Source organism: Oculina patagonica, chromosome 6, assembly GCF_052425735.1.
Source record: "Oculina patagonica isolate OP01 chromosome 6, crgOcupat, whole genome shotgun sequence".
Classification (NCBI taxonomy): Eukaryota; Metazoa; Cnidaria; class Anthozoa; order Scleractinia; family Oculinidae; genus Oculina; species Oculina patagonica.
Window position 1 is genome coordinate 1,490,643 of NC_135763.1, and position 26,370 is coordinate 1,517,012.

Here is a 26,370-nt window from a genome sequence, read left to right on the forward strand (position 1 = left end):
AAGTGCTGTCGAAAAGGGCAGTTACTTGTTTTTCAGCTTCCCAAGGTGACCGAGCACTTACCCGAGCTTGGCCTCAACGATAAACCAACATAATCTTTAGCTCGTGTAAAGCTCATTGATCGTTGTGTGGCTGGGACGGGTTTTAACTTGAAATGCGAGATCCCAACCTTAAGCTATTTTAACGGGAACATTACCGGATCTAAGCGTCAAGCTTACACGACAAGACCTAATGGTGGTCTGGATATTCATAAGCATTTTACATAGCGGTGCAAGGAAAATCGATAAGTTGTATTTTGCATGTGAATTACTTGTTTCGGCTCACAAGAGATGTTTTTGTGCGGTTTTATTGCAGTTATATAATTTTCTCGGGATTTTTCCAAATATGGTACGTATAAATGGAAATAAATGTGCAAAAGCTTTGTACAACACAAATCGCATAAAGTTACACGTTTCAGCCCTTATGGCATGGGTTTCTGTTGTTAAATATAATTATGGTGCTTTATTGGCTAAATTTCACCCTGAAGATTTTTAATCCACTTGTTTTTGTTTTGTTTTTTATGTGGGTGTTTACCAGTTTACTGTATTGATTGCATTGACCTGGATGATGCTTAGAAGGTATTTGGTTGACGGAAGGAATTCCTTGCCATCCACGCCCCTTACTAAGGCCTATTCTTCAAAGTACAACTGGACCTTGCTTCAATGGCTGTCAGCAACAATCATCATTTATTTATTGGTTCGCTGGTAGATAAAAATGTGTGTTTTCAGAAAATGTTTATCCTCCCCCCTCCACCCCACCGCCAAAAAGGGATTGAAAATTCCTGAGGGTGGGCGGGGTCTCAAAGGCCAAAAACGTTAGGAAATGTATGAAGCTGAATTGGAATTTCCAGAGGGGTTTGGGTCTTGGGAAAAATCTCTTCCGTGGGGGAGGTATGGATAATTTATGGAACTACACAAGTTGAAGTTTAACCCTATTCAGCCTTTTGAAAAATGGGGAATTGCAGAAAGCACCTAATCTGATTTCAAACTTATGTCTGAAAAGAACTCAAACAATTTATGCCAAATTTGTCCTAAAAGATATTAGGGAACAATTTTGTGTATCAAGATAAATTTGCTAAATGTACCTAGATGTTTCCATGGCAACTATGTTATGACAGGCTGTTCTACCCGAACTTGACACTTTTCTGGTTTTGCTGTTGGTCTTTATGATTATCTTGTGACATTTATAACACTAACAGTTTTAACATTCTTATTTAATATCACTTTCAACTTCTTTCAATCAGTTTCAGCGATTTCCAGTCATTTTGAAAAGTTTTCACAATTTTGAAAATGGTGACATCACTTTGTTATGACATTTATGACATGCGACCAAGACTAAACTAATCAACTTTGGTTACTTATTATATCAATAACCATACAGGGTTTTCACTACCATGACATATTAAATACTTTGGAGGTACAGTGGCCAAGGAGAGCAAGGAAGGGCACTTTCTGGTCCACTGACCCTAAAACAACCCAGGGTTAATAAGTCAAGATTAACAAAGGCCATATCAAACTTTGTTCACAACAATAATATTGAATTTTATTCCCTTGTAAGCTAGTTTAAGTAGTAATTATTTTTTGCTTTCTATTACATTAACTTAATCTGCAAAATTGAGCTGTTTATGGCTGAGTTTAGCTCACATCAGGACTTAGTGTCAGTGTTAAGTTCACTCATTTTAGTTTCAAAAATTCTTCAATCTCCTCCCTTTCCACTGCATCATCAAACTCGTCAAATCCCTAAAAAGAAAAAAAGAAAGAAAAAGGCTGAATCAGCTTGTTTAAATAGGGCAGGCAGGCATACAAACACTGTAAGGTGGACGGTTAAATTTTCATATTCTTATTTGCATAACTGAGAAATGTTTGGTATAATTATTTGAAATAGAAAATTGTAGCAGTTTGAAGAGGCTACAGGGAAAAAGACCAGCTGTTTGCTGTTGTCCACCTGAAACTGCTGAAAGACTCAGGTGTCTTGCCCAAACAATGCACAAGGAAAACATGGCCATACTCAAACTCAAAAGGTGTACGCAGCACACCTCTTAAAAACTGGAGGAAAAACACCTCAATAATGGACTATGAAGAACTAAAATCTTCTTTTGTCTAAAGAAGCCACTATATTAATAAGCAGCTAACACCCTTGCTAAAATCCTGGTCTTAAATCCAGTAAAGAATATTTTATTATGCTTTTGCTCCTTCAGGAGCTACATTGTATATTTCTTTGTTTCCACCTGAGCTGTAAATACTTGCATGTATGTAGTTTATGTCTTTCTAATATATTTAAGTACATGTATTTAACAAGAGATCAGTAATATGATAAAATACTAGTATAGAAAATATGATAAAATATGATAAAATATGATAAAAATCGGAATCGTGCATACACACAAATTGTAATTTATCACTTCAACCACCTTTAATTGAAATTTTAAATCTACGGCCCAAGTCTCTACTGGCACAGTCATATGATCGCTTAGTGCAAGAAACTTGAGTAACCGTCATTTAATTTTCTACATGCAGAGCTGCAAATAATTTTTTCACTTGAAAGGACATACGTCCTACTAAGACACCATCTTGGTCAGACAAAACAAAATTGTGGTCGGACAGATTTTTATTCATCATTGCCTTGAAATGATTTAGGATCAAAAAATTTTGGTTGGCCAATGTCCGATGACCGACTGTTATTTGCAGCCCTAACATGTATCTAAAATTTGTAAGTTCCAAGTCCTGTATGTACATGTAATTTTGGGCTGTTAATGGTAAAGTATAATACTTAAATATATAGACTTGCTTTACATGTACTTGCATCTACATTTTGAAAACAATGCAACTTTCTGGGTAACCTTATCCACATGCCTTTTGGCATGCACATGTATAGAATATTAACATATGATTTTCAGGTTAACACTTGTGCATTAATACTGCAAAACATGGTGTCTGTAGCAAAGATTACTTCATGGTCATTCATTTGTGAGTAGATATGAAACTTACCCCAAGATAAGTGTCCCCTTTTGTCAGTTGAGGTGGCAGACCAGTTGGATTACCCATTATTTCTCTCATTTTCTGTTTTGCGTCGTCATTACCAGCAATGTCTACTTTATCATAATCAATTTTCTTGCTGTCTAAGATCATTTCAATCTTCTGCTGATGTTTTTTCAACTGAAAAGGAGACCAACAATATTAATAATAATAAAATATTATATCTGGGGAGCGGGTGGCGCGGGGAGAGCGCCGCCCCCCCCGGGCCCCGCCGCCGGGGGGGCCCAAAATAATAATAATAATAACATTTATAGTGCGCAAATTTAAATTATTCATAAAATGTTCAAAAGCACATTACAAAGTTAAAAACGGATAAAAAAGCTAAAAGCTTTAATTACAGGATTTGTACTTGGGAAAGACACTTTGTAGTCCTTCTCTCTCTGTTATCTATTATTCAGTTATATATTTATTAGTAATTGGTTTGAAACAAGGAGTATCAGGGTTTTGATGAATATGATCATCCAGATGGGGGAAGTCTTTACACCCACCTTCAGGTGTAAAAGATCTGTTGTTGGTGACTGACATCTGCTCTCGTTGTCATAATGCCAGTCACCAACAACAGACCTATTAGTGCATTGGAGTCTGGACTATGACCAGGATTTAGGCATCAGTCAATTCCAGCAGTGCCCATCCCCCCTCCCCCCCCCTGGGCTAACCTTTTGGACTTAGCATTTCTTTAAAAAAAATTGGTAAATTCCCCGGGGTGAGGATGAAGGAAACAGGCAAATGCCCCGCTCCCGGGTTGATTGTTTTTAATCTCTCGATAGGTGATATAAGAATATAATACAAGTTGTTGCTTCTGAGCAATGAAGAAATGTCTAAAATTGAGAAAATATACCTTTAAAAACATCCACAAACATCCACAAGCTTCTCTAGTCCTTCATGAACTAGCTAATCTGCAATGTAGTCCACGTCTTGACTCACTCCACGGTTTTGAAAGCATGTGTCAAATGCCCGGGGGTCAACCCGAGGTATGCAAATGCCCCACCCTCGGGACGGACAACATTAGGAAATGCCCCATGGTTGCCGGGGGGGGGGTGGTTGGTTGGGCACTGCTGGAATTGACTGATGCGTTACTGCATGTTGTGTTCTTGGGAAAGACACTTTGTTGTCCTTCTCTCCACCCAGGTGTATAAATGGGTACCAGCGAATTAAATACTTGGGGTAGCCTTGTGATTGACTAGCACCTCATCCAGGGGGGAGTAGAAATACTCCTTCTCACAAGTCAGTGGTGAACCTGCTTGCAAGCTACTTTAGACATGTCTGCATACATGTTGGGCTTGGTGCCAAGTTAACCATTAACAATCTCCTTTGCAATTTAAAGTTTGACAACATGTTGCTCAAGTCTTGCTTGGATAATCTATCCAAGTACTTTTACTTTCTTTAAGGAAAACACCTACATTATGCACATGAATAGAAAACTAAAAGTAATTTAAACCTCGAGGAGAAATCGTGGATGCATAAAATCGTTTCCGCCCAGTTAAGTCTTCACTCGCCCACATTTTACGCCCGAGTTATTTCAACCACCCCCGAGGTCATATTCCTTATCAAACAAACCAATTAACGTCACGTTATAAAAGGTTTTCAAGCACATATTGTAGAGATACGTGCATTTGCACCATAGATTTACACATTTAAATTCTTTATTACAAATTCCAATTTGAATACAATTTGCATGTTCATGTATACGCGCCCCACCATATTCATATAATATTTTACTTTCCGACTTGTAAATATCAGGAAATGCCATCTTTTTACACGCTTACCGCTACAAATACACCTCGCGATTCACAAAATACCTCAACCTTGACAATTTGCTGTACGGTAGTTCAGCTATAAAATAAAACGCTCTTTGCATGCAGTCGAAAATATGCATCTATTGAAATCTTCTACTTATCCCTTCGGTCAGCTTTAGCCAAACAACACCCTCACGTCAAAATATAGCGTCAAAAACATCTCAAAATCCGAACTCACCTCCAGATTACTAGAGACAGAAGAATAGTAATATGTTATCCTATCACCCATGGTAGAATGCTTCAGTGAAATCTTTACGTAAAAACCTGCAACAATTATTGAACAGGATCGCTTTAGCCGATGCAACGCAAAGCAAGAACTGCTCTTGTCTGGATGCCAATCAACCTTACGTCACGCAACAGTTTCCGCCTAGACAGGTCAAAAATCCACCTGCAGCTCGTAATCCTTTGCCAACGATAGTTGTTCGTCTAATTTCTTATCGTAAGATCTCTTTATGAGCCTCTTTTCTCGCGGCTTAGCGCTTAGATGCTCATTTACACCAAGAAAGTCACACGAGACGAAAACCGATCTGCCAGGTCCCAGTTCTCCCCGTTCGCGCTGCTGTACGCAAGGAATGCCTGCTGACAGTTGCAGGGGGTGTTGTCGTTGGGTCGAAAACGAGATCACTTACCTTATCGCTTTTCATCGATCTGACCGGGTTCTTGAGCTGGAATCATGACTGGAAGAGTGACTTTGTTCTTCTCCGATATTTCAGGGAGTAAAGAGGTAAGCATCGGCTAATTATAGCCAACAGTGCAAGCTTTAAAGCTGTACAAATACCGACAGTTCGAGTTAGCATTTTTGTAAGGATCAAAATAAGCCTAAAGTATAAAATAAATAATTCATTTGCAAGTTTACACAGAATCATATTATAACTCCAGTAGCAGCTTCTTTGCTGGTTTAATCACTTAAATTTTTTATCAATTATGCCGTCCCTCTTTGAAAAAGGAAAACAATTGAGCTGCTGAATGACGATTGTGATAATTTACAGCTTTAGGAATTTTCATATTTCCAATATGACTAACATTCCTTAGCTGACTTCTGTGTGCTGTAAACTAAAACTGAATTCATAACAAACTGGAGCACGTATAATTTAACGTTCCGTTATACAATAAGCATTTACCATCTAATTTCAATGTGAAAGCTTTAATTATTTCTGATGATCAGGTACATTTTAACTGATAGCTCTCGGTTCATTTATAGTCACTGAATGACTGATCCCCATGGCCAGTGATGAATAAAACCTATAAGGAGCTTAATGAACTCATCAAAATTTATCATCTTTGTTTCAAACTTACACTCCTCAAATAAAGATTGCAATATTCAAATTATATTCAAAAACTCAAATGTTGTCTGGATTCTTAATTCACACACCATCAGGCACATTAAAATCTGCTGAGAATTTGACAGGTTGCCTGAATTTACATAATTTTAGTTGTAAGGTAATATCAAGGTCATCTAGTGTGTTTTTTAATCCTTCCTTTCATCACACTCAACATTCTTTGAGCACAATACTTAACAAAGGCAAGGCATCATCACGATGGTAACCTGAGAAAGCAAATGGTGATTGGTTAAAAAGAAACATATCATATGCAAATAAGGGAAGAAGAAGTGTGTCAATTCTCTGACATACACGTCCCTTAAGCATGAAACCAGCTATCATTATCATTTAAGTTTTGAAAAAATTATGGAGTTTCATTTGGATTTCCATCAACTCTTTGTCTGTTTGGGCCGAAGTTTGAAACAAAAATATGAAATCATCGTTATTTACTAGTTTTGACTGCTAAGTAAATAAATAAATAAATAAATTCTTTATTCTTTATTACAACTTAATGGCCCATAATTATAAAAACTACAAATACAATAAAAAGAAAAAGAAAGGTGCCATGATAAGGATGGTCAGCAAAAGAGATACAATACCATACAAGGCAGACCACCTTAAAAAAAAAACACCAAAAAATTCCAAATGAAATAAATAAATAAACAAAGCATATCATACCCATTCTTTGCTTTCTATTCAGATTAAAAAACGTCAGTTGCGCATCCGCACTGTACTTGAAGCACAAAAGTTGCCTTTTGATATAATTGATGTAGCACAAGATGACGTTGAACTGGAAAGAATGAGGGAAATTGTTGGAGATGAAGAGGCATTAGCTCCTCAAATTGCAAATGGTGACGAGTACTGTGGGGTATGTTACAGCCAATATATTAAATAGTTATAGTCAAGCCTAAAAGCGGAGCTCCCCGGTTATTCATTTTCAATTGCCATTTTTGTAAATCCAAATTTACTGACTATTGACAGGAAAAAATATAGGACGTGCGCCCGCCATCCAATGGAACATCATTCATTACTTGGTCAGCGGACAACTTCCAAAAAACACTTGACCACGATAAGTTCTAAACTTCAGACCTCTCAAGTCTCACGATTTTGTCGTGAGACTCACGGTTTCACTTCAATCTCACAATGAGAAACAGAAATCTCGTGGTAAACAGAGTAACAAGTCATTGATAAGCGCCTGGTTTTAGGCCTCTTTTAGTTATTTTTGTTCGTCAGTTGATCAATCTCCCGGTTTTTACTGAAATCTCCAGATTTTTTACCTCAATCTCCAGATTTCCAGTGTTTGAGGTTGAGAGGTCTGAAACTTGAGCCTGGGATATGGTCATGTGATACTGGTCAGCAGATACCCTTGTTTTGACAGCTGCCAATTAACCATAATTATATGGATGTCCAATATCAAAGATGTTAGCCGCCTTGTTGTGCAACATTGTCATTGTTGGGCGCACGCGCCAGCAGACCATGCGCTAGCCAAAATGACCATGATAAATGAAACGCATGGGTTCTCCTATTTCTATGCAACTTTTCTATGTGTGCATTATGGTTATGGAGCTCCGCTCTGCGGCCCTTCGGGCTGCCAAGGAGCTCCACTATTAAAAGCAGCACCAGGGCTGCAAATAACAGTCGGTCATCGGACATTGGCCGACCAAGATTTGCTCATGTCCGACGGTGTGTGAGTGTGGTCAGACATGATATCTGGACAATTTTTTGATTGTAAATCATTTTACAGGAACGATGAATAATTAAGTGCAAAAAGATCGCTAGGAAAGTGATACCTTGGTTATTTTAAGAAAATAAAGGTCTTTGTTTTTGGTGATGTCCGGCCACAATTTTGTTTTATCCAACCAAGATGGTGTCTTAGTAGGACATAATAATTATGTCCTTTCATGTGAAAAAAAAATATTTGCAGCCCTGAGCACTGTTCTATATTTTGCTATTAGTTTTATAATACCGTCGCTTGCATCTAAGCGTGAACACGAGCCGCCGAAACATGATCTAATTGGGTATCAAACGTGGCATGATTGGTCATCAACGTTTGAAGTTTAGCACCGTAACGCAACTCGCGCCGAAACTCAACACATTTCGGTTTCGAAACAGTCAGGGGAAGATGATATCAAGACTTCCATCGACAAATTGATCCTGATTTGTGTCGATATGCATTGCAGTCACTGAATCACTTCTGGTGCAAAGTTTCGCCTGTTCCAGTGTTTATGGTGAGAGAACTGAAAGTGCCGTTCGCTCTAACCAATGTTCATGACGAAACGCCATGTTTGATACCCAAAGACATGTCGGCGGCCGTGTCACGCTTAGATGCAAGCGACGGTAATGAGCGTAGCCAAGAATTGTTTTTACATGACTTGTGCAAGTCTACTGATTAAAACAACGTTAAGAAATATTCCCAAATAAAGTGTGCCCTTTGGAGTTCACAAGTTATTTACTGTATAGGGAAGTACTAATTTAAAAAATAAATTAATTAAAAAAATCAGGAAAAAAAATTAAAGGTATTGCCATTGACTGACAGCCAATGTATAAAGTCACTCCTCTAATGAAAAATGATGGGGGTGTCTGTCTTACCTTTTAGGGGGTAAAATTTGTGGATAGGTACCACTTAGGATGCTGAAACCTAAAATGACTGCTGCTAGACCTTATAGGGTCTTGTTATCAATCTGAAAAAAAAAACACTTGTAGGGTTTTTTTTTTTTTTTTTTGCTTTTTTTTGTTTTTTTTTTTTTTTTCCCCACGCCTCCCCCCCCTTTTAATTTCCTTTTTTTGTAGAAATCATACTTAAGGTAATTCTATTTTTATCTTGTTTTGTATGATCATTTCCCTCCAGGACTTTGAAGCGTTCGAAGCTGCCATTGAAGAAGAAAATTTAGAATCATTTCTGAAGTTAAAGTAACATTATAGCAGCGGAAATGGAGAGAGTTATTTACAATGAAGGGCAGAAACTAGCCCAGAATTCATCACTCATCACTTAGAACTCAGAACTTCCAATTGCAACTGATGACTAGTCTTTTATCTCAAAAACTGTTTGTAATTTTTTGAAAAACGTTTATTTTACAATCTGTGCCATACTTTATAGTTAATTATATTTATTTAGTAAGGGATTGTGTGTTAAATTACAAAGTGGTCCTCCTGCTTTTACTGCACGTGTTATGGTCTTCTAAGAAAACCATCTAATTTAGAAGAGGCTTAAAAACATAACTGTCAGATGTACCGGGTTGAATCTCGTTTGAGCAAAAGCACGGTACAAACTGTTAATAGTTAAATAAATATAATTTGTAACATTTCGCAAGTTTGACTAAATTATTATTGTTAACTAAAGTATTACACTAAGCCTCTTTATTGTATTTAATACAGCAAGACTAAGTACTGTACATGCAAGAGTTGGACTTGGAATACCCGTGACTAGACTGTGATGTAATTCTCTTTTGTTGATTTTCCTGCTGAGTAAAAAAAAAACACAAGCCCAGAGCAAAATTGTCAGTTTAATTTGTGTTTCCTAATTGATCCAGCCGGGAAGTTAGGGGCTGCTTGCAGTCTACTAAAAATTGTTAACTAAAAATATTTTTAACAATTATATTAACCCAAAGACGGGGGGGGAGCGCGACAGCGACCGAGGGGCGCCGGGGGGGGGGGGGCTCACTGGACCAAGGGGTGAAAGTCAAATATTTCTATTGCAATGTGTAGCATAATTTTGATACTTGGTAAATTTGATTTATACCATGTAGTTTTCTATTTACGGCAGGCTCAATTTATAATTGCTACAGATGTACTTTTTCTTACCAACTATTTTGAAGAGCCAAATGAAACAAAAATTTTAAATACTGATATAAATATTAAAAGATGCAGGGTTCTTGTTCTTGTTGGGGAGGAACAGAGAAAATGGACTGAGCCACCTCAGAAATGGACACACTGATCAGTAATAATTAATTTTATGGCATGTCGGTTTAAAACTTGAAATCACTTATCTTACAGCTTTTGTAAAGCATTTAGACAGTCATGCATGTGAAATATTTATAGTATATTAATAATATGGTCAGTATTTTTTTTCTCTTGCTAAACCAACTGTACTATCCAGCTTTTTCACTTGTTTTTGTTTGCTTTAGTATACATTGTATGATTTTGTTGCTTTCGAATTTCCAGGAACAGGACCTACACTTGAGGCATGTTTACACGGCAGAGAAATTTGGGTACCGACCCGTCACAAAAACGGTCCGGACCAAATCACTTTAAATTTGTAGAGAAACAGTCAAATCAAAATAGGGTCATAGGCGCCTATGGCCCCGTTTTGATTTGACTGTTTCTCTACAAAAGTGGTTTGGTCCGGACAATTATTGTGACGGGTCCGTGCCCAAATTTCTCTGCTGTGTAAAATGTGCCTCTATTCAACTTAACAAACTATGTATTCGCAAACAGTTTAAAATTAAAAGAACCTTGAAACCTGCATTCTAAGTTGTATGATTTGATCTGGGAGTGCAATTTAGTGGCTGTATTAGATGTCTACTCAATAAAAGTAAAAGAAATCACAAAAGATCCATCCTCAGAAACCCAGGAGCAGTTGGGGGGGAAAGGAAGCTGAAACCGCATATAAACATGCCAAAGCTGCAAAAAAAAGAAATCAAAATTCCAGGCTCAACTTGGCTTACACGTACTGCTCCTAGTTTGAGATGGGACAAGAATTGGAATACTGCCCAGTGATGAATCGTTTCCGAGTTGAGAGGTCATTTTTCAATTTTTCTGAACCTGCCCCCCTCCCCCCCCCCCCCAAAAAAAAAAACAAACATGGTTGGATGGGGGAATAGAAATTGACATTGCCTTAGGGCCTAGGGGGATGGGGGGTGTACTCGGGATTTTAAGCTTAAGTGACGGGGATGATTGAAGGATTTTTTTGCTGACTCATCTCGAGTCATCTTTTCTGTCCCTCCTGAGTCCATCAGGACTGGGGACAAGTCATATTATTTTGTTTGGGTTTTTAAATCTTCGATTCCGGGATGTTCGTGAAGAATCGTGGAAGTGCCTTGGCTGCGTAATTCTGTGAATAAAGTATACAAAAAAAACATGTTTGGCTGTTGATCTTTGATCTGTTGATCTAGGGATTTTTTTGGGTTATGTTGTAAGCCCTAGGGATTTTAGAGTCTTCATTTTTGTCCCCATGCGATCATCCCCGTCACTTGAAACCCGGAGTTCAAAGTTCTACATTGATCACTTCCGGGAACACTCACATCAACTTTGCAGTGTGATCAGTGTTGAACAGTTTTCATCCCAAAATGATTAATACACAACTTAAAACTGTTTATCCAAAATCACATGCATTCAGAATTTTGGGATTTGAAAATCCTGGTAATAACAAATTAACCAAAAATCAAGCTAAGAGCACTGATAAGTAGAAACAACTGATCTTCAAACTATCTTGTAATAATTAAATGTTTTTTATTGAAATTTTACAGATTAAATTCTGGCTATCTCCCAGAGAAATACAGTACATATTGATTTAAATCAGATACTTTTTTAAGAGTTCAAAATTACGGTACATTTTCCACAAATCAGTAGCAGTATGTACCAGTTGCTAACCATCTAATCTGAGCTGCAATGTTTTTAAATAATAATATTATTTAATACATATAATATTCTGTTGTTTTTTAACATTAATCTAAGCCTTTAACACTGCAGAGAGTTTATAAAAATTAGCTTAGCTGGCGGTTTTGTTGGAGTTTAAAACATACAAGCAAGCGGCGAGGCCGCGTCAGTGAAGGAGTGAGGCCGCGACAACGAGCGGCAAACCCAAAGTAAAATAATAGATGAATGTACCTAGTGCATAAAAACGTGTGCTAGCAAGTCACGATTGGTTTGATCCGTTGAGAAAGTGGCACAAGTTTCATGAACTAATCATGAAGTGTTGCGATGTAAAACCAAGTAAATACAAATTACTTAAAACACTCAGATTAGTGAAAACCCATCAATGAAATAGTGAGACAGTGGAGGGACAGTTGAGGGTTTTAGTAAACAGGCTTCTCTCTTATCAGGTGTCTTGCTCTTAGGAGAGAATTCAAGTTTTACATATTGAAATTATTTAAGATTAGATTTCCATACAAATATTGTTATTTCTTGTCACTCTACCCTACAAGAATACCCAAAACTACAAGGTCTAGATAGAGTGTGGCAACATACCAATAGAAGACTTACAAAGTTTTTCACTAGCTACCGGTATGTGAGTTTTGACCCAGGCGAATCCCAGAATTACCCAAAATTTGATTGTAACAGTTAAAATAAATAGCACCTTGAATTTTTGGTTGTTATTAATTTTATTACTTAAAACTTGTTTTTTGACGCTTTTGCTCCCAAGATTTGCCTATTTATTAATAAGTCAGAAGTTAAAAAATGACATTAATTACTATTAAATACATCACTTCTTAATCTGTTTGAATGGCCACACATACAGCAAAGGTGCTATCCACACAAGAACAATGTGACTGATGTGAACTTAGGGTTGACTGAAACCCTTAAAAACTTTCAAAAACCTTTATTAAGTTCTGTACCGTAAAATTAATGTACATATTATGAAAATCCTGTTACTTTTTGTTTAAGCCCACCAATGTTGTTCTTTCATGAAAAACTGTTCTAGAAGTGGCTTTTAGCCATAGCTATGTACATGTAAGGTTAGTGCATGGGAAGAGCTGATTAGGATAACACTTAGATCTTGAATCCATCACAACTCGTGTTAATCTGTTCCAAAATATCTTTGTCCAAAATATGAAGGGCAGTCTGAGTGAACCTCTGATGTCAGAATGGTTACAGATGGATAATTCTTCAGCAACAGCTCAACACCTTGACAAATGGATAAAGAACAGTTCCATTATAAATAACGATGTACTAGGTACATAACTTTTGTTTGTAGGGCTATATACTTATTAAAAGAGTACAACACCCTTGTTACAGTACGACCATGCACTTACCGGTACATGTTGTACCTGTATGTCCAATCAAAGTTTGAAGTTTTGAATAGATGTATGTATGATGTCAACATACATTTGTACCACATCAGCAAAATAAGTTATACATACAGTTGTACATTACAGCTGTATGTAGACTGCATACACATGTGCTTATTATCAGATCAAGATGAGAATTAAGTCACGCCTAGCCAGGATTATGGTGTTACTGGTCAAGCTAAGACAAATGAAACAATATTACTTTCACAACTAACAAACTGTGCTTACAGAGTGCTCAACAATATCCTTGAGAAGAATCAACTCATATTCATCAGGGTGAATACATGTACGCAAGTCGCCATTCCAAAGTTATCTTGCTCATTAGCACAGTAAGTTATAATGTTCTCATTCTCTTTCTAAGTTTATGATAATTATACTTACCCTTTGGGGTAGCAAAAACATTCAAGAGAAGAATGTTTTCTTCTTTTACACCATGCTCAAGAAGAACCCGTATGGCTGTTATCACAGTGGCTCCTGAGTCTGCTGAAATCAAAAGTCAAAAACATGATGTAGCCTTTGATCTACTGATACAGCTGCAGTAATTTTATGACAAACAGCTCCCACTACAGCAGAATCCTGATGCTTTCTCAAATGTCCAAGGGAAATGAAAATAGGTTCAACATATCAGGGAAATAACCAAGGAGAGTTATTTGGTTTTAGTAATATATTGGAAGGTTTGAGTAATCAGGATTCAATTGTTAGTATAAATTACACTCACTTAGCAGAGGGTACATGAGAAAGACTTTTCTTTGATCCATACCAGGAGGAAACTTTGCATAATAAACCTGACATACGAAAAAAAAAATTAATTATATTAGTTAACACAATTTTCATTCTAAAAAATTACTTTTCATGTACTCAGTCATGATACCTTTTTCTCAGAGTGTTACCAAGACTTGTTGATGTACAGGATATTGAATATTATTATTATTATTTATTTATTTATTTATTTATTTATTTATTTTTACCACTCTGCATACATTGTGGACCTACTATCAGCTATATCTACAGCTACTGCACTGTTGGCACTGCGGCAAAGACTATCAAGTTACTGTCTGGCTCTAGCGTTAATTGCTATCATTAACCTCCTAATTAGTGAAAGTTTCCAAATCAAGTAACGAGCATTAATGGGAAAATCAATGTCAAACAAAACACATCAATTTTCCACTCAGTTCTATAAAGTTACTGTAACATGCCACTATTAACAATTACAATAAGAACATGTATCAGAGTATACTACTGTCTTGAAGAAGCTGTTTTACCATAGGTGTCTTGGTTTCATCATTAATTTTAATAAGAATCTTTCCTATCCTTATTGACCGACAACAATCCCGCAACCCTTTTTCCATTGCTTCACCTAGAAAAAAGAAAGCATTCAGATGTTAGCCATTGTGGTAGTCTTGCCACAAGTCAACTCTTTTGAGCAACAAAGTCGCGATAAAAGAGTAATGAAGTCAAGATAGTGAGTGACAAAGTCGCAAGAGGCGAGCAGCACAAGTTGCGAGTCGACTTGTTCCACCTGCAAGAGATTTAATTTAATTTGCATATAATTGTAGGTGCAAAAAGTGATGGGTGTGAAGTAAATTTGACAGCCCTCCCGCTCATCACTTGTTCAAATAAACATTTCTCAAATGACTGGATACATGCGTGAATTTAACAATCAATTGAGATGACTTCAGCAAACTGTTGCCCGGGTCAGTCTTTTCCCAAATTTTAAAGAAACGGTCTGTTTCGAACCAGACTTATCGCTGAAAGCTTTTAAACAGGCCTCACTAAGTCCCCAGCTAGCGTGAACTTAGAAATTTTAATTTCGTTGGTGTGAAGCCAGAGAAAGAAAGCTGTTGGACTAAATTATCTGTAAAAACTGTGTTCGTCGAATCTCTTGAATTTCCTTGAAACCAAGCTTTGTTAAACCAACGTTTATAGCTTCCTTCACATTCATTTCCTTCAAAAAAACAACAAAAAACATTCATTTCCTTCGCATGTCTTCACTTTCGCTCGTGTCAAGAGCATTTACAGAACAAGTGAGGGATTTTGCGAGAATCAAGTTTCTCAGATAATTAACGTCTCAACCCATTGTGTTCCCTGATTGGATATCAATGCTATCACACCTCGACACACCACCAACCAGAAAACTGGTAAATAAGGGCATGCTGCAGGCGAGAAAAGTTTGTTTTTCGCCAGATGACCTAACTACCAGAAACAGACTTTAAGAAAGTCTAGCATTGTGGCAACTACACTCCCTCTTCCCCTCCTTTACTTTTTAATTGTCAGACTGTAGTGAGTAAAATACCATTTCAAATCTACATCAATTTTGTACCCATCATTCTTAACAACTAACCTACATGTACATAATGAAAACAAGTTACATGTAAATGATTGTATTCACTGACTGATGGGGCATAAACTACAGATCAGGAGGGAAACAGATTTCCTATTTCTTCTTAAAGACACATACCACTTCGCATGATGCTGACACCACAGTTTCCTCTCTGAAAAGCTAACCCCTCATATGGTGCACCTATTCCAACAATAAAAAAGACGTCTACATTCATGTATTTAACAACTAGCTTTAATATACCTACTGTAACCTAAAACACAATCCCTATTTTGTAGTTCTAAAGGGGTAAGTTATGGTTTTGTTCAATTTGAAATCTATCCAAAGCCATCATGACTATCTTGTAACAGCATGTCTTCAATATTACATTGTTCTTACCTGATTTACAAATGAATATAACTTTCAGGCCATACAAGACACCTATAATATATGACCTTGCCAGAATAAGACACTTCCACCGGAGTTTCTCCAAACATTTGATCATGTATATTTATTTTCTGTTCATCAGACAGGACTTTATAATACCATTTATAATACCTGGAAATTTTAATATGTAAATATTGTAATTTTAAATTCATTTTTATTGTGTAACTTTTTTTAATTTAGTTTAATAATAATTATTGTAATGCGCTTTTGAATATTTTTATAGAAAAAGCGCAATATAAGTTTTAAATATTATTATTATAATTATTATTATCCCCCCCACCCCTCCCTTGCTCCCTAACTAAAATCTTACCAGTAGGAGTCCTGACAGTACAGTTTTCATAAGGAAGCTGGTTTAATCCCTCCTCAACAACAAGTCTTATCTAGCAGAAAGAGAGATCAATGATTATCATCACAAATGTTGATATTGGTGTGCAACAAACAAAAAGTTTTTAATTATTTTATACCTACAGACCTCTCCACAAAGACCACCCTGGGGTGGTCTCCACCAGGCCCCTTCAAAAATCCTGAATCTTTCCCTGACAGGCCTATGTAGGGACTTTATACATGTACTGCTTTACATGTAGTACAGGTATTTGATCTTTTCATCTTAATTTGCTGCTTTGGGAACATATTGATGAGACAGCTTTGTTTTCAAAAGTAAGGCTTAGAAGTGATACATGTATGTACGTAGCTACATGTAGGATGATGTTGATTATGAATAAGGGCCAATTTAATAATCATTGGCACAGACATGGTCTCTTTTCATACATGATCAGTAACACTAGAAACAAAACTGGCATTTACTCACTAGTCTATCAGCATAAAAGACAAAGTCTCCCCTCTGTGTTTCTCTGGAATACGAGAAAAAAGGGACATTTATGAAGTTTCTTCTACAATAGTATTGCTTTCAAAATATTGTAAGACTCAGCTGGAATACCCCATTCGTTCACCTCCTGCTAACGGTGTGTAGTCTACCATAACTATAACTGAAGGAATTACAGGAAAATTGGGACACTACAGAGGGTTAGGATATATGTATCCAAAGTCACCTTTTTGCAAAGAGAGCTCCCCACCCTCTTCTCCTTAGTTACTTATTTAGACCTCTTTACACCACATGGTACACAAGTTTCTGTTATCATTTGAATTTTTACAAGGTGGGGTAATTGATCCAACCCCCGAACCTGTAGGGCCAGGGGCCATCCTTTGACAGGTGTCTTCCCTTTGACCAGTCTGGCATGGTTGAACCAGCCAACACAGCTCTAGGGAGCTTATGATTGTAAGCCGGCATCACACCACAAGATGCTTAGAGCTGAGTCTTCCCCTAGCCCACCCCCCCCCCCCAAAAAAAATCTTTGCTCCCAGGCCACCTTGCCCCTTCTCACCCCCTCCACCCCTCTAGCTAGCTCTAAGTTAAAAGTCCAAAGCAGGGTAATCCACCACGTACTTGCTTGTTGAATTGTTGGCATGCAAATTTTAAGACGTGCAGCATGGAGGTGTATAAAAAAACCTCACCCACCTATTCAAGGTATCCATTCTTCAAATAAATCAGTCAAGAAGAAGATAAATAAGTTTACACACTGAACGCGTCAAGCCAAATAATTTGATCAAATAATTTGCACAAGGTTATCCAGTAATTATTGCGCAGCATAAAGGCAATAAAGAAAGACCAAGAACCTACTTGTCTCTCAGAATTGTCTGTAGTTCTCGAACTTGGTCATTCATTTTGATTATTTTGAGCCGAGGTCCATAGTCGTGACTCAAAGGAGGTTTTTCTTCTGGTGTCTGTAGTCCATTCGCAAGTTCGCCATTTTCTGTGGAAACACTGCATTTTCCAGATGGTTTGGAGTCTTTGCGTTTCCTTCGCGTCTCTTTTTCTTCTTTAAAGTCCAACAGTTCGGGCATTTTCTGCAAAACAGCACTCATTCATACCCAAAATAAAACACGTTTTCGAGGCATTCGAGCTGCAATTACTCGGCCTCGTAACCAGGAACATCCGCGTATGCCCTGGAGACGAGCCATGTCGGGAGCGATCGGTTATCATTCGGCTCATCGATAAATATTCGTATTCGTCCCGAAAGTGATCGAACCTGTGATTTCGTTTACAAGCATGGTGGTGAGTCACAGCATTTTCGACTTTCAAGCTCCAGAAAAAGACCTCAGAAACGATGCTTTAAGGTGTCAGCTGTTCGACATTTTGAGAAAATATCACACCAGAGGTCCCGTGGTATCGACTGAACTGGAAGATGGAAAGAGCTGTTTGTTTATCTTTATTGGAAAGGATGGCGGGTAATTTGATAAAAACTTTTGCAAGCTTAAGCTTAAACTTTTTTTACAGCTTACTACAGTCTCGAACATTTGGCCTGTTTTATGAAGACAGTATCTTTGCTCTATTTATAGATCAACTTATTCTTTAGATTGCAGCAGGTTTTTTTAAAACGATAACCAGCTCATACTCATTTCACATCATATATAATCATAGGAGACCCAAGCGTGAATGTAGGGACTGGTACTGAAAATTGAAACTAATCAAAAGCATATGTATTTTACTGAAAAAAGTTTATTAAACATTGCCTGGTGTTATTTTTTGTCATTCTATCCTATTTTTTTGTCATTCTATCCTCATAGGCCGTTTTACGGATAATGACTTTGCCCCCTTCGCATCCTATAATATATATTTTTTCTTTTATTATGGTAATTGCGGAATTATCACAATAAAAGAATAAATCATTTTAATAAGCATTATAGGATGCGAAGGGGGCAAAATGCCGTATCCGTAAAACGGTCTATTCATTCAGTAAAATACATATGCTTTTGATTAGTTTCAATTTTCAGTACCAGTCCCTACATTCACGCTTGGGTCTCCTATGATATAATGTGGGGGGGGGGGGGGGGGATCAGAGCAGAAATGCCAACCTAAAAAAACATCGAAACCCGGGAGACCACCAATTTTGATCAAGATACAGAGATTCCAACCCTCAAAATGGCATGGAAAATAGACCTTCACCGAGTCATCGACGAAAATGCTTCAAATGTTTGAAAATTTTCTCCCAGAATCGAAAAAAAAAAACGTATTTTAAAGGACCCTAGTCAGCCATGCCTTTGTTTTTGTTTACATACGATAATTTCGGTACTACATTTTTTGCTGAGCGTGTCTAAAGGATTAAGAGATCACTGTAAAAAGACTTCAAGTGCAATAAGATTTCGCTTTGCCATACAGATTTCGAAATTTCGATGGCATAGAAAATGGCGGAGGCTGACTAGGATACTTTAACTTCAACCGATAAATTTCACTTGAAACGAACAAAAGAATGATAGAATAACTAGTCAAAAATAACCTTTTTAAAAAAGCATTTGTGTCAGTTTAAGACCTCAGTAAAGCAAACACACAAGGATGGACGAGGATTTCTTTTCAACATGCGAAATGTACAAATTTAGATGGCAGAGAAAATGGCAGAGGCTGACTAAGATCCTTTAAGCACTTTCCTTTATTATTTATATCCAGGAGATTTGGTGACCTGTACGGGAGGCCGGGAGATTCAGCCTGTATCCGGGAGAGTTGACATAGATGACAGAGGGGTCCTCCCCCCTCCCAGCTTCCCATTACTTTACTCCCGGTTTCAGCCCCTTCCCTAAGTGTTCCCCACCTCTTTGTGCCATTTATACATGTATTGGAAATTATTACTGACAGAATGTGACAGTAAACAGTCAGTAAACAGTCAGGGAATTTTTCCTTTATGGTGGGGGGGGGGGGTGGGGGAGTGGGTGTGGGGAGAGGAGAGAGGGGAGAGGAGAGAGGACAAATACATAACAAAATAATAATAATTATAAATTGAAGTTTACGTTGCGCAGATGCATAATGTGACAATATTATCAATCGGGTGTAAAGGACTTGAATGATTATTTTCACAGACACTGGACTCTTCGAAGTTTCCCCTGTGGTTTGATTACTTTGGATGTTATGCAGTATGGAAAAGAAGAATCTGGAGAAGAATTAGCAGTAACTAAAGATGTAAGGTTTCAGTTAATAAAATTAAATTAAATTGTAAGCTTGCCTCACCATTCTTGCATTGATATCATGGTTACATTGAATTTCATACATTTAATTAGACCTGTTTAATTTCACTCTGTGGTGGGAGGCACGGTGGCCTAATGTTTAGCGCGCTAGCCTCCGAGTCGAACGGCCCGGGTTCGAGGCCTGGCCGGGGCGCTGCGTTGTGTTCTTGAGCAAGACACTTAACTCTCACAGTGCCTCTCTCCACCCAGGTGTATAAATGGGTACCGGCGAATTTACTGCTGGGGAGTAACCCTGCGATGGACTAGCATCCCATCCAGGGGAGAGTAGCAATACTCCTAGTCGCTTAATGCTATGGAAACCGGGATAAGCTCCGGCCTGTATGGGCCACTAGGCTCGAAGCAGACTTTACCTTTATTTCACTCTGTACAGTGATATCACACTAATTTCTGGAACCCTAATGATTTCTCAAACCTCCCAGTAACTCGAACCAAAAGTTGTTTCTCTTGCACTTAATCAAACGCTGCAATTTTACCCTCAATTTTTCAAACTCTGTATTTCTGCAATCAATTTTGGTTTCTGTTGCAAGCTCGAAAATGTGATCCACTGTCAGTAGTTTATTGTCATCTTCACAATGTATTTTATGTACATTGTACATGTAAATGGCTGTACATTGTATATAAGTGTGTATTATTTTTTGTTAATTTAACCCACTCTTTTTTTTTCTTGGCAAGTTTAGCAGTTAAAAAGTTTAGAAAAGGAGATTTGTGACGTACTTTCACCAGTGAAGTCATTACATCTACCACCAATAAATCGGGGTGCAGATATCAACACTTATTATCCAACAGTAGATGAACTCCTGGTTCAGTATGACTTTGACAGGTATTTAGAGAAGTTATGTCTAGATGCTATAAGCACATGTAAAGCTTTTCTGCAATTACAGAATTAATGTACACTGTACAAGCAGCCATTGCTATGCAATCAACCCTCTTGTACTTTTGGAAAGTCGCACTATAAAAATTCTTTAATATTATTATTACATTATTGTTTTTATTTAATACAGATTAGACACCATGAGGGAAAGTGTTAAGTATTTAATGTATTTTGGAGATGTCCCTTTATCATGATTGTACTTGTACTGAATGACCGAACAGGACTATTTTCCAGCCCTGATTAATGGGTGGATTGTATTCTAATAATTATTGCACATGCAGCTACTTGGCAACTTGGTGTCTAATGTGAGCAACAAAGCAACACCTTATAAGGGTAGTCTGCTTCACTGCTCTTTCAAGACACTTACATGAAAGTCAAACAGGGCTGAGCTTGCTTGCAGTCTAGACTGAAACGTTGTGCTGGTAATTGGGCCATTTTATATTATAATTTTTATTATTATTATAGTAATACATTTTAAATATACAATGTAAATTATTTAAATTAATTTACTACCAATAGGTTCTTTATAATTTCATTTCAAATTTTGTTTCTTTTTATTTTGCTGCATTTAGATTAATATATGAAACCAATTCACCCCATCAAAACATCAAAGTTCTTCACTCGGCGCAGTTTGGAAATGTGCTTATTCTAGATAACGACATTAGTAAGTACTTATACTTGAATGTATGACTGTACATTGTAAGGTATGTTCAGTAAATTATTGTCAAATGAATGTTTTTCTTATATTTGAGGATGCTTGGCCAGGTGGTTTGGTGTGCTTGTCAGACTTGTAATTTAGAGGTCCTGCATTCAAATCCTTCACCCTGCCACTACACTCAGGGCCCTAGGCAGGATCTTGCATGGGTTGGTGCAAGTGCCAGAGGTGTGAGCATCTTGGGGGGTCCAGGGTATCCTCCCCCAGGAAATTTTGAAAAATCAAGTTGTTTAATGTTGTAATGATTCGATTTAGCGCCCGGGGCGCTTATTTACTTTTGGCACCTCGAGGGAGGGCGCTTATTCGAGACAGGGCGCTTATTCGGGACAGGGCGCTTATTTAATTTCTTGAGAAACAACCAAATGTATCTAACAATAACAGAAACTGTAACAGTTAGAAATTGTTTGAAGTTCAGTTACTTTTTAAAGAATTGTTCATTTTAGCAGTAAATATATACATGAACTGTACGGCGAACGGTCAGGAGTTTATCTAGTTGACATCAATGACTTCGGTATGGGCAGTTATCCACAATAAGGTCACTTATTAGAATAGGGGTGCTTATGAGAATGGGGGCGCTAATTAGAATGGGGGCGCTTATTGGAATAGGGGCGCTTATTTACAAAAACACATTCGAAGAGGGGCGTTTATTCGGAAGGGGGCGCTAATTTGAAGGAGGGCGCTAAATCGAATCATTACGGTAAGTCCACATTTTCTGCATTCTGAGAGTCATTGTAACACCCATCGCACCCCCTATCTATGGCTGTCAGTAGTCCCAAGTTTGGCTCCTCCGTTATGAATTGTAAATATCCAACTCATCCTTCTCCTGCAAGTTGGGACTGTTAGCATATAATGTTATATGTAAGAATTAAAATTATCTGCCTTTGTCTGGAAAGTAAAGTTTAGAGCGAAGTGCATTTAACCACTATTAATAATCACTTTTTGGCCAACCATTTATTGTCTGATGACTTAATTACAACTGTTAAAATTGGAGCTAGGGTATCTTGTAAAAAAAAAAACTGTTTCTTTCCTTTAGATCTTGCTGAAAGTGACATTATTTATACCAAGACAATAACAGGAAGTGGAAGAGAAGACTTTAAAGACAAAACAATTCTCATTCTTGGGGGAGGGGATGGTGGAATTCTAAATGAACTCTTGCAGTACTCCCCTAAGTTTGTTACAATGGTAGATGTATCCTTTGAGTGATCCAGGTTTTTAAACTTTTAATTAATTAATTTAATTTGAATTCTTTCATTATTAATTTCTAACACAAAACTTTTTTAATTAGAGCTTAAACTCAGTTTCTCTTGCAAATGTTTGGTCCTTAATTATTATTTCAATAATGTCAGATTGATGAAGATGTGATAAACTGTGCCATAAAATATTTACCAGGGATATGTGGAGATGCTTTAGACAATCTTTCAGGTGAACATCATCAGGTTGGTAAACCTTTAATTATAAAGGTTGCTGTAATTATTTGATCCAACTTTTCAGAAGTACTATAGACTGTTCACAGCCCTCTATTTAGAGGCTGTGGACTGTCAGTCTAGAAGTACTAAATTCTAAACCACTGGCAGAAGTACAATGTTGCAATAATAAATACCAACATTTTTATGTACAAATTAAGGTGAATTAAAGATTTTAAGAAAAACGACAATTCTTTTAAGTTTTAAAGACATGTTTCGAAAGAGCATCTGTCATCTTCAGTTGAATGGTTTACAAAGCGCAGAGAGTTGAATAATAAGTAGACAAAAATGCTAATAAAATAAAAATTAAGACAAGTAGTAACAACAGAACGTAAAAATGTTGATAACATTAAGGTGAATTAATATTAAATATGTTCACTGTTGTAGGTACACATAGATGACTGTGTCAAATACTTAGAACAGTATATCAAGGAAGGCAGGACATTTGATTATGTCATCAATGATTTAACAGCCATTCCTGTCACCAAAGAGCCAAGAGGTACATGGATGTGTGTATAGTTATGTTAATAACATTAGTTTCTCATTTTGCTACTTAGAAAATAGAAATGTTTAAGACTTCAGATACACTGTGAGCAGTTGATTTCTGCTCCTATACAGTAGCGCAAGATGAAATGCACAAATATCACATGGCAAATTTAGATGTTAATGTTGTCATATTTCTTGTAGGTTCATTATGGGAATTCTTGAGATTAATCCTTGATCTGTCAATGAAAGTTCTCTCACCGAGTGGTAAATATTTTACACAGGTATGTATGTATCGTCACAGAAAACTTTGAATTATGGTCGAACCTCCTTATAAGTAGCCTTCATAGGCTGACAAAATAAACAAGGGGCGAAGAGTTCTGTGAAAGGAATAGGGCAGAGGTCATTAGATCATTCCCTTCCATATTTTTTCACGGTTTTCCTGGTCATCTTCAGAGCTTTACTAACCTTTTTGCTATATTGCAGGGAAAATTCAAGCTACACATAAGCTTGGTAACATGTGAAAGATCCCATATTTATTTCTTGTATAATAAATTGTTAGTATTATTTTTAGATAGGCGCACAAGCACTTTTTAATGGGTTTTTTCATAAACTTCTTTCTGCATCACCCTCTCCTAAATTGATTGGCTGATTGATTGATTGATTAATTGATTGATTATAAAAGGAAGCCCACCACCCCTCCCAACCCTTACCCTTTTATGCAAATCACCATGACTACACAAAAAATTAGAAGGTTGTTCTCCAGCTCTCGCAGGATGTCAAGAGTTAAATTCTCACAAGTAATGACCAAGATGTGTGTGTTTTTGTTTCAGGGTAACAGTTATAACAAGCCAGATGCGTTACTGATGTACGAGCAACAGTTGGATAAGCTGTCCTGTCCAGTGGAGTACAGAAAAGAAGGTGTATTTGTACCTTCCTACCACGAAAAGTATCCTTTCACCTAATGTCAAATCTACTGAGCTCAGGGATGTTGCTAAGGGCCGGCTCCCAGCTAATTTAACCGGGTGAAATAGAACTTAAATCCGGCTGAAATTTTACATGAAAACAAAGACTTAGGGTAAACTTTTAGAGCTGCTAATTAAGACCAGAAAAGCCAGCTTGGCTTGTTGATGAGCGGGCATAATGTTTTCTTAGCTACATCCCTGTGAGCTGTTCTCTTTATAAGCCTAGCTCGTCTAATTAGACTCTTAACTAAAAGAAGCATCGGCACATTGTAATCTATCTTCAGTTGATTGTCACTTTTCAAATAACCGACTAACCTTAATCATTTTTGGTTTATTATCACATACCTTTGTTAATACGATATATTAAATATTAATATTTTGAGAGCTTTGAAGTTAATTTTGTAAACTGCAAATTAATAACTTGCAGCTCCTTCCTTCAAGAAGCTGAATAAGCTAGGGGGGGAGGTTTAAAGAACAACAGCATGACACTGGAAGCGAACTGAATGTGTGATGGTATGAGAGCTAACAAATGTTTGGTGGGAGCAACACAGTAGACCTTTGTCGAACCTGATTCAGTCCAAAGTATCCGTGCTTGGTCACTTATGTTTAATAACTTGCTTAAAATATTTCGAGTGGTTTCCTCTTGTGTCAAAGTTTAAGACTGACTTTGTTTAGATTGCCCGCCACACGTTTAGACAAAGGGGTCAGTACGGTGTTTTATATCATACAGTCTACAACACAACAAGCCCATCTCCCTGTCGCCCTCTTCATGCCAGGTAGGAACGCTAGAAAAGTTAAATGATTTATGATGTTTGGTACTTCTTTTTTTTTTCTAATTGAAGTTAATTCCTTGACTTGTGTGTAACCTACAGATGGGTGTTCTACGAGATATGGAAGAAAGATCAAAGCCCAAACACGTAACACACAACTTTAATAAAGACAACGCCTAGCTTAGAGATGGAAACAATACAACAACTCAAGGAGAGCTACAAAAAAAAACGACAAATTGTACTAATCCGCAGCTAAAACATTACTGTAGCTGATCGTGGAGGGTGATGAATATCACCTAGATATCACTGTCACTTAAGTGAAGAAGGATTTGTCGAAAGAAGCTTTGACTTTCTGGTACTTTTGAGGACAGGTCTGGACAGGTGGCCCTTGGCCCACTTTATTCCAGGGTTACTGATAAACTGATCCAAGAGCTTTTTACATGAGAACGCATAAGGAACTTCCAGAGTTTATAGTGTGGATATTGGCATTGAAATCCAGTTCCAATGCGTTTGCTCAAGTGTTTTTAGTTTCCTCGAACATAAGTTAAAAGTAAACTCTGAATACTGGTAAAGTTTGAAGTATCGAGTGGTGAGTATTTAAAGGGACCGTGTGTACAGGTGAAAACAAAATAAAAATAATAATAGTAAATTACGGCTGTTGTGACTTTATTAATAGTGACCGGTGAATAAACCTAATTGAAGGCAGTTCAAAGCTGAATAGAAGTAAGCATCGACTAGTGTATAGTAGATTGCAAACAGCTCTTTGTTAGGCAGTGGAGCGAAAGTAAAGTGCGAGTTAATTGGATAAAAGCAGAGGGCCTGCTTGCAGTCCAAGCGGGGAGTTGTGCGCATTAGTAAAAAATAACTCCATTTACTTAAACAAATCTATGATAGTTTTTGGTTGAGCTGTGCAATGTGCGGGATGCATCACGAACAGTTTGCAATACCAATGACGGCATTAAAACATAAAGCATGGAAAGCAAACAAACTAAGCCTAAACCGTGAATTATATTATTTTATTAGCACCTCGTTCCACTGGTCATGCTGGTGAGGCCCTGTTCAGAGGTGGTG

The 26,370-nt window shown here is 37.3% G+C and overlaps 4 protein-coding genes across 7 annotated transcripts; 2 read left to right on the top strand and 2 right to left on the bottom strand.

Annotated features, from left to right (window-relative positions):
* Nucleotides 1-1,553: 1,553 nt before the first annotated feature.
* Nucleotides 1,554-5,357, bottom strand: LOC144658866 (SH3 domain-binding glutamic acid-rich-like protein 3). 3 transcript variants are annotated; one of them, XM_078519349.1, is made up of 4 exons: nt 5,217-5,357; nt 5,047-5,132; nt 3,025-3,192; nt 1,554-1,776 (listed from the first exon to the last, which is right to left on the bottom strand). In XM_078519349.1, exons 2-4 carry the CDS (start codon nt 5,095-5,097, stop codon nt 1,711-1,713), a joined length of 285 nt encoding a protein of 94 aa, XP_078375475.1. In that variant the 5' UTR covers nt 5,098-5,132; nt 5,217-5,357; the 3' UTR covers nt 1,554-1,710. The 3 variants fall into 3 exon arrangements, with proteins under 3 accessions (XP_078375475.1, XP_078375474.1, XP_078375473.1); XM_078519348.1 differs by having other exon boundaries at nt 5,047-5,129; nt 5,215-5,357; XM_078519347.1 differs by having other exon boundaries at nt 5,047-5,352.
* A 39-nt stretch (nt 5,358-5,396) lies between these two features.
* On the top strand, nt 5,397-9,710 carry LOC144658867 (SH3 domain-binding glutamic acid-rich-like protein 3). Its single transcript, XM_078519350.1, has 3 exons — nt 5,397-5,592; nt 6,888-7,055; nt 9,036-9,710. The coding sequence occupies exons 1-3, from the start codon at nt 5,542-5,544 to the stop codon at nt 9,099-9,101; spliced, it is 285 nt and encodes a 94-aa protein (XP_078375476.1). The 5' UTR covers nt 5,397-5,541; the 3' UTR covers nt 9,102-9,710.
* Nucleotides 9,711-11,615: 1,905 nt separating this feature from the next.
* On the bottom strand, nt 11,616-17,974 carry LOC144658609 (uracil phosphoribosyltransferase homolog). Of its 2 annotated transcripts, none has more exons than XM_078519070.1 (8): nt 17,637-17,974; nt 16,767-16,809; nt 16,269-16,338; nt 15,653-15,715; nt 14,457-14,551; nt 13,913-13,979; nt 13,576-13,674; nt 11,616-13,030 (listed from the first exon to the last, which is right to left on the bottom strand). In XM_078519070.1, exons 1-8 carry the CDS (start codon nt 17,879-17,881, stop codon nt 12,924-12,926), a joined length of 789 nt encoding a protein of 262 aa, XP_078375196.1. In that variant the 5' UTR covers nt 17,882-17,974; the 3' UTR covers nt 11,616-12,923. The 2 variants fall into 2 exon arrangements, with proteins under 2 accessions (XP_078375196.1, XP_078375195.1); XM_078519069.1 differs by having other exon boundaries at nt 13,576-13,677; nt 17,637-17,967.
* Nucleotides 17,975-18,038: 64 nt separating this feature from the next.
* On the top strand, nt 18,039-25,948 carry LOC144658589 (spermine synthase-like). The gene is made up of 10 exons (XM_078519034.1): nt 18,039-18,244; nt 19,868-19,967; nt 20,710-20,852; nt 21,476-21,567; nt 22,652-22,806; nt 22,965-23,054; nt 23,469-23,580; nt 23,769-23,848; nt 24,398-24,513; nt 25,402-25,948. The coding sequence occupies exons 1-10, from the start codon at nt 18,066-18,068 to the stop codon at nt 25,448-25,450; spliced, it is 1,116 nt and encodes a 371-aa protein (XP_078375160.1). The 5' UTR covers nt 18,039-18,065; the 3' UTR covers nt 25,451-25,948.
* The last annotated feature ends 422 nt before the right edge of the window (nt 25,949-26,370 follow it).